The sequence below is a fragment of the Myotis lucifugus genome, unplaced genomic scaffold, assembly GCF_000147115.1.
Source record: "Myotis lucifugus unplaced genomic scaffold, Myoluc2.0 scaffold_3, whole genome shotgun sequence".
In the NCBI taxonomy this organism is placed as follows: Eukaryota; Metazoa; Chordata; class Mammalia; order Chiroptera; family Vespertilionidae; genus Myotis; species Myotis lucifugus.
The window spans coordinates 6,008,864-6,017,067 of NW_005871051.1; the positions used below are offsets into that span (position 1 = coordinate 6,008,864).

General features: G+C 54.4%; 1 protein-coding gene across 1 annotated transcript in view; it reads left to right on the forward strand.

Moving 5' to 3' along the window:
• The window catches only part of LOC102432361 (aldehyde oxidase 2), a 61,145-nt gene that overhangs the window by 15,865 nt on the left and 37,076 nt on the right, over positions 1-8,204 (forward strand). The window contains exons 12-15 of the mRNA XM_023763139.1: positions 2,009-2,160; positions 3,613-3,706; positions 5,174-5,286; positions 6,948-7,132. Coding sequence (XP_023618907.1) covers positions 2,009-2,160; positions 3,613-3,706; positions 5,174-5,286; positions 6,948-7,132 — 544 coding nt within the window. The remainder of the gene's footprint in view (positions 1-2,008; positions 2,161-3,612; positions 3,707-5,173; positions 5,287-6,947; positions 7,133-8,204) is intronic.

An 8,204-nucleotide genomic window follows, 5' to 3' on the forward strand; every position in this document is an offset into this window, starting at 1 on the left:
TCACCACCTGTAAATCGCCCATTCTCATTTCTGAAATCTACCACCTCATTCTCCTCCTTTTCTCCTCTGTCCACATGTCTTATTTACCCCATGGAGCCTCGCCATCTTTGGAATTTCTTGCCTATGTGAATTCTCCCTATGCCTATATTAAAACTTGATTTTCTCCTATTAATCTGTTAATTTAATTATTAGCCCAGCCTAGGGAAAGTTAGAAGATGGGAGGAAAAGTATTCATTTTTTTTAGCTCTCACAGAAAGTGGAGGAAGAGAAAATAGTAAAGTGGGTGGGTTGGGAGTTTAGACAACTAATTTAAGCACAAGGTTCAGATGGAAAGCCCTTCCCTAATCTTCACCCCAGGCACCCACATTTTCCCAACTGCTCTTTAGCACCACAACCCTGACCCCAAACAGATCTTAGAATAAGTACCTGAAAAGAAGCTGCTGTTTGGAAAAGGGGGAAGCTTTCCCGCATCCTTCCTATCACCGAGCCCCTTATACCTGCCCCTGAGGGGGCTCTTCAGGGCACAACTCGCAATCCTCAGTGTAACTCCAGGCCCTCGTTTGATAGATGAGGAAAGTGCACTTGACCAAGGTCTCTAAACTGGCTGGTGACCAAGCCACAGTCTCCTGCTTCCAAATCAGAGCTCCTTTGTTCCTGCCGTTCTCCTCCCTCAAGGCCCACCCCCAGGCCTGTGCGGTTGGCTATTGGAACGGACCGACCACTCAGTTTGGATCCTGTCCGTAAATTAGAGCCAGATTCTGCAATCTGAGAAACAAACCCGCGCCTTCCTAGGGGCCTCTTAAAATTAAAGTGTGAGTGCCCTCTGGTGGCCTCCAGGGATGTTTCCCAGGATTCTCAACCTTTTCCTAAGGCCCAAGAGTGAAGGACACGGGTGGGGAGCAGGAGTAGTCTGGAGCCACATGTGCACTGCCCCCCCCACCCACCAGCACCCCAGAAAATAAATTCCTGTGATGGCATATGTTTGCTCCAATGTTGCATGCCACCCTATATCATGTGCATGTTTCGCTCACTATACCTTTTCCCCCTCAAAATCTTTAGCACAGTAAGTGCTCCAGAAAGTCACCACATCTTTATCCCATAGATGCAGGAACTCCAAGAAGCATGAGTTAAAACAAAACCCACACCCTAAGACTCAAGCCAAGTTAAAGCTCTTCAACTCCACTGAAATACAAGCTAGGTTTCGTGTCCAAAGATGGAATACAACATGAATATAAGTACAGTAAAGAGAATTCTCTCCATATAGTGGTGTCTTGCTTAGCACAAAGTAGGGGATGATGTGAGCAATGGAAATGGCCAAAAAAAAAGTCCCTGTGGATTGTCTGGCCCTGCAATGCCATCAGATGTATCCCCCTTAATTACAAAACATCTTTCTATAGCTTCACTGTGGTTACTCAGGAGTAGGTCATGGAGAGCTCTAGTAGGGTCTGCTACCTGCTAGATGTTCCCGTCATTCCTTCTCTAGCTTCTAGTCCCTTGCATTTGTTCAAACAAGAATGTAGACCAGCCCTCGCTGGTTTGGCTCAGTGGCTAGAGCATCGACCTGCAGACTGAAGGGTCCTGGGCTCTATTCCAGTCAAGGGCACAGGCCCTGGTTGCCAGCTCGATCCCCAGTAGGAGGCATGCAGGAGGCAGCCAATCAATGATTCTCTCTCATCATTCATGTTTCTCTCTCTCTCTCTCCCTCCCTTCCTCTCTGAAATAAGTAAAAATATATTTAAAAAAAAAAAAAGAATATACACCAGCTCAGATGTCCTAACCCTGGTGCACAGGAGAAGTACCTCAGAGCCTTTGAAATAGCCCCAGGCCCAGAGGTCCTAATTAAGTTGCTCTAGAAGGGGCCTCTGTGCTGTTTTCGAGTTCCCGGTGATTGTCTGTGCAGCAAGCATGGAGAGCCATGTGCTAGACGAGCACTCAGGACCTGGTGTCATGCTGACCATTCAGCGGCTCCTCCCAGGTCCCCTGTGAAAGAAAACAACCTGCTTTCCAGGACTCACCATAGGCGCCGGCTGCAGCCTGGCCCAGGTGAAGGACATCTTGGCTGAGAGGGTGTCCGAGCTCCCAGAGGAGAAAACGCAGACCTACCGAGCCCTCCTGAAGCACCTGAAGAGCCTGGCGGGCCAGCAGATCCGGAACATGGCGGTAAGTCCTCCGGCCCCGCCATCGGGCACAGGGCACCTCTGCTCAATCCCACTGAAATGCTGAAATCGGCGTTGGCAGAACCTGTCTGCAGAAGGGTCTCAGCAGGCGAAATGACAGGCACGATGAACAGATATAGGACAGTTAACAAACATTCCTTAATAACATGTAAAGGATTGTTCTAAGTCAGGTTGAGTCAAATAGCCTAGTTGCACGGTGGGTAGGAAAAGGACTTTGTGTTTTGCTGATTTTATGAGAAGACTGTCAAAGAACCCAGGTTCGCCTAAGGCTGCATTAACGGAAGGATGGTGCCTAAAATAAGGAGGACGGCCTGCTCTGCTCCAGATTGTTCGACCACAGCTGGAGCTCAGACCTGGGAAACACAGTTTAAGGTCAGGTTCTTTATGACCTCAGGAGAAAGCAATGCATGCTCCCTCTCCTACATACCCCAATGGTGTGTCAGAAACCCTCAGGGCATAGAGAATTGGGGAAGGAGCACCTGTTTCCTTTGAAAAAGCTCTTCAAGTGATTTCAAAATCCCAGTCAAGAACCCTGACGCTCTGGAGCCTGGCGAGGAGATGGTGCAGGAGAGAGAGGGGCTGACCATCGCATCAGGAAGAGGATGGTGGGGGTGGGACCGTCAGAGGGACCATCAGAGCTGCTTTCAAATATGTATGGGCTCCAGAGGGCGATGGATCCACTTCCTATGATCAAGAGGATAGAAGTGTGACCGACAGGAGGCCGATTTCAACTCAGTGGAAGCGAAAACTTGAAAATCAAGCTGTCCACAGAGGAACTGGGGTTCCCTGCCCTCACCAGCGTTACCGCCCAAACCTCAGCCACGCGGGTGGTCACTGTGGACTCCGTCACTAGGAGGGGTGGAGGGTCCTGAGTTGAATGGCCAGTCAGTGCCCTCCCAAGTTCTGAGACGCTACAGGCTCAACCCAGTCTGCGTGGAGTCTTCCAAAAGGGGGGAAAGGCACCCACTCTCGGTGGTATGGGTGCCCCGCACCCGGGCATGCTCACGTGAATTCTGCAAGGTGGCCACGGCTGGGTTGGGTGGGGGAGGGGGGGTGGTTCAGAACTGGCCACTGAGCCTCGCTGCTGGGGTCTGAGTTCCACTCCGGCCCCTTCGAGCTGGGAGACCTCGGTCAGACGTCACAAGTTCTCTGTGCCCAGTGTCTTCATCTGTAGAATGGATCTGTAGGAACGACATCCATCTCACTGGACTGTTGTGAGGATGAGTAGATGTGTGTGGAAAGGAGGACAGCAGATGGCCACACCAAAAGCTCCGGGAATGTGGGTTACCATCCATTCCTCTCCGGGCCGAATGTCCTCCCAGGCAGTGTGAACGGAACCCCCCCCCCCCCGCCCCGGGCCCTTTCGCATAAGAAGGTGCCTGCGGGCAGAGGGCGTGAGGGTGGACTGGCCCAGGCTGTAACTCTCTCTCCTCAGTCCTTAGGGGGACATATCATCAGTCGGCACTGCTATTCAGATCTGAACCCAATCCTGGCTGTGGGCAGCGCTACCCTCAATCTGAGATCCGCAGGTGAGCTTCCCAGAGCACTCCCCACAGAACCTAAGGATTCTCTGTCCTTTTGTAAAGGCTCCTCTTTAAGTCAGAGCCCGTGTGCTGGCTCTCAGTGCAGCACAGGAAGCACAGGCGCCTGCAGGAAGGCCCTACCCCACATGCACAGACACCCGCCCTGGAACCCAGCCTGTCTGATTGCCAAATGGGTGCACTCGCCTCTTCTCCCTCAGCCGGCTCCCCAGGGCCTCTATGTCCCCCTCCCATCCCTTCTCCCCTCCTTCACGCACAGCCCATCACATCCCCACTCTGGCTGTCCACCCCGCTCAGCCCATCCATTATTTACCCCTCCGTGGGCTGACACGGGCCCAAGCGCTGGGGGTCAGGGGGAGCAGTCACAGCTGCCCCATGTGAACTTCAGGGGTGTGTCCGACCAGGAGTTCTATCCCAGGCCCCATCCCTGGTCGGTGGGAACCCAGAGTGTAGGGAGAGCCTTGGGGGCAGGGGAACAGCTCTCCGGTCCCCATCAGCTTTGCATGGGGCCCATGGAGGGGCTTCACCCCCGACAGCCCTCGGCCCTTTGGCTGAGTCCTCCGGCCTGTGGTCCAGGACGACCCCAGTTGACCCCCAAAGACCAGGAGAGAAGAGACAAGACTCCGGGGCGTCAGGATAGAAAGGACAGCTGGGCCCGCAGCAGCCGGCCTCCTGCACCAGCCGCAGGAGTGGAAGGGTAACTTCTCCTGGACTGTTGCTTGGTCATTACCCCAGCTTCAGGTCTCTGTCCTCCCAGCTCTGCGAAGCAGCAGCCCTGGAGCACAGCCCAGCTCCAGAAGCCAGGCCGTGGGCTCGCTGACCAGCCTGCAGAGGGCCAGAGCTCCGCGGGGATCCTGGGTGCTCCTGCCTCCTCCCCACACCTGTTCCAGCTGGCATGGTGCTGCTTGTGCCAGGAACACGACCCCATCAGGGTCTCTAGGCTGTAGGGTGATCTCCTCCATGTGCCTCCTGTGGCTCCACAAACCCCCTTTTAAAGCCAGAGGGGACTGGGACCGTTCAGTGATAGCAATGGGGCTGAAAGGAGGTTTTGTGCATTAAAAGCGTAGGTATCCGGCTTAGGAGCCCAGAGCAGCAGCAAGAACAACAGGCAGAGCCAGGGGTTTGAGCTCTGTTCACTGTGCGAACAAACCCTGTCCCAGCATAGGTTGCGCCCTTCCCTTGATCACAGAGAGTTCACCGGCCTCTGCTGGACAGTGAAAACCCGCACAGGCCCGGCCGGGAGGAGACCGGGCTGCGATGGGTAAATGTCCTGAAGCTGCCACCACCACCCCGTCCTCCCTCCCCGTTGGAGGCACAGGAGAGTCCTGACTGTCACACGCTCTGCCCCTCGTCACCTGGTGCTGAGCGAGGTGACCCCCTCTTTGGCACTGACAGTGAAGCGCACAGAATGCCTTGCGCTCCCTGTTGCCTGTGCAGAAACGTCATCTTCTTCAGCAGGAGGCGCCCGGCAGGTTCCGCTAAGCGAGCACTTTCTTGCCGGGTTGGCGAGTGCAGACCTCAGGCCCGAGGAGGTTCTGGAATCTGTGCACATCCCTCACTCTCAAAAGGTAAGACGCGCCTGGCCGCTCCTGGGAGCTGCTTCTCGCTCTTCGGCACCCAGCGTCTTTACTCTGAAGCAGAGGAGAGAGGATGTCTGCCAGAGTCATGACTTCCTGTTCCCTAGACGGCAGCTCCAGGCCTCAGCCCTCTCGGCAGGCAGCCCGGGGTGGGTGTAGGGTGTTGTTTCAGCTGTGGGTGCGGCTGCTGAGGCCTGCGGTCCGTCCTGCTTCCTCCTGCTCTCTGACCGACTCCGGGAGGGGAACCTCCCCGGCTGGGAATGAGCTTCTCTGTCGGACCCACAGGGACATGGAGGCTGGGCGGGCCTCCAACTCCCGCTCCAGCCAACCCCACAGTTCACAGAAGGTGAGGCCTCCAGACACCTGCCAGCACAGCACCCTGGGGTTGATGCGGCCACCCCCCAGCTATGGCGGGGCCTCTGTCCTCACTCTCTGTCCCCTGTGCCTCTCCCCACAACTGTGTCTGAATCCCAGAGGACAGGCTTCCCAGAGAGAGGCAAAACCACACACACACACACTCACACACACACACACACACACACACACATACACACACACTCACTCACACTCACTCACACTCACTGATCAGAAGCCAGGTGTCTGCTGGGTTGTGCAGGAAGTCTTAGAGTAAGGCACGCTGTCAGCCATGCATGACCTCCATTTATGTTTCCTGTGGAATGAACTCTGAAATGTGTTCCCAGTCAAATGTGCCTCTGTGTAAAGGCCCCAGGGAGAAAACCTCGCAGATCAACACCGCACCCTCGGGGCCACAGAGCTGGAAACACACTGGGGACTCAGGCCATCTCCAGTGCCCCCACGTCAGCGCACCAGGGTCCCGGTGCCGAGAGGTCAGCGGGCAGAATCACCCTCCTGACTTGCCCCTGACACAGGGTTCCCTAGCCCACCGTGGGAAAGTTCATTTCGACTCTCATATGAGCCCTGTGCAATGGAAGGTGATGGTTTCTGCAAACCAAGAAATTCGAGCGAGCTCTTTTGCATGTTGGGCAGATCATATCGAAAAGTACTGGTGTTGAGCCCGACCCACATGGCTCAGTGGTTGAGCTTTGATCTATGAACCAGGAGGTCGTGGTTCCATTCCCAGTCAGGGCCCATGTCTGGGTTGCGGGCTCTGTCCCCAGTTGGGAGCATACAGGAGGCGGCCGATCCATGATTCTCTCTCATCATTGGTGTTTCTGTCTCTTTCCCTCTCCCTTCCTCTCTGAAATCAATAAAAAGTAAAATATGTGTGTATGTATATACATATATAAATACATATATATTAAAAGAAAAGAAAAGCACTGGTGTTAGGAGGGTCCTCCATCCTCGCAGGGGACACGGGGCCTGAAGACTCGGGGGCAGGGCACCTGGAAAGATGACACATGGAAAGGAGCCAGCCGTTCTGTCCCGGCCTCAGAGGAAAAGGGTGCAGTGACCCCGTTCCTGGAGGGGACCAGGCGGGGGGGGGGGGGGGCCTTGCGCAGGACACTCCTCAGTTTGAACGAGAAGGCAGCCAAGTTGCCCTCAAATGGTGCCAAGTGTCCTTGGTGTCCCTTTCCGTTGGGTCCAAGAGATTAATCAGTGGCGCCAAGAAGCAGAAACCGTGCTCTGAGGTTGACACATGGAGCAGCTCCCGACAGCATTTGCCTCCGCAGGGGGAGTTGGTGTCGGCCTTCCGACAGGCGCAGTGCCAGCACAACGCCTGGGCCCACGTGAACGCGGGCATGCGGGTCCTCCTCAAGGAGGGCACCGACACCATCGAGGACCTGAGCATCGCCTTCGGGGGGCTCGGGGCGGCCACCGTCAGCGCCCGCCAATCCTGCCAGCAGCTCCGAGGGAGGTAAGCAGTGAGCCCTGTGCCCGAGGGTGGATCGACGTCAAAAAAAAAAACGTGGAAATTTGGCTCAGGCGAGTGTTGGTAAAGCCTGAGAAAATGGAAACTCCTCTGTGTGGAGGCACTGCTTGTTCTTTCCATAGTTTTGCTAAATGAATCAGACCTTTCTTGACGATGATTAAGTAGGTGGCACTTTTGGGGCGAGGAATACAACAACTGAAATGGTGAGGACTCCTCCAGCCCAGTCTCTTGTGACACCAATACTCCAGCAAATGCACACCCGGCAGCGTCCTCTGCTCAGGTGCCAGCTGCCTCTTCCTCGGTGAAAGCCACGTCCGAGTCTGAGTCTTGTCCAGTTCACCATGGAACTGGCCCTCATGGTCTGTTTATTGAATGCCAGGTTCCAGCCTGCTGTGGCCCTCAGCCCACTCCTTGCCTCGGTTCTCCTGAAGGGCTTGTTAGGCGATTTCTACACTCCCTTCCAGCTCGATAAAGCCCTGGCCCGTTTTCTCAGTGGTTAGAGCATGGGCCCACACTGAAGGGTTGCCGGTTCCATTCCAGGTCAAGGGCATGTACCTGGGTTGCAGGTTGGATCCCTGGCCAGATTGGGGTGCCTGCAGGAGGCAACCAATTGATGTGTCTCTCTCACTTCAATGTTTCTCTTTCTCTCTCTCTCTCTCTCTCTCTCTCTCTCTCCTGCTTCTTCTTTTTTCTTTCTTTCTATCTCCCTCTCTTCTACTGTCTCTAAAATAATCAATGGAAAAAGTATCCCCAGCCTAGCCAGTGTAGCTCAGTGGTTGACCATCGACCTATGAACCAGAACTAGGTGGTCACAGTTCGATTCCCAGTCAGGGCACAACCCGGGATTGCAGGCTCAATCCTCCCACACCCCCAGTGGGGGGCCTGCAGGAGGCAGCTGGTTAATGATCCTCTCTCATCATTGATATTTCAATCTCTCTCTCCCTCTCCCTTCCTCTCTGAAGTCAATATATATATATATATATATATATATATATATATATACCCAAGGTGAGGGTGAATAAAAAATAACCAGAAAATTAAATAAATAAATAAATCC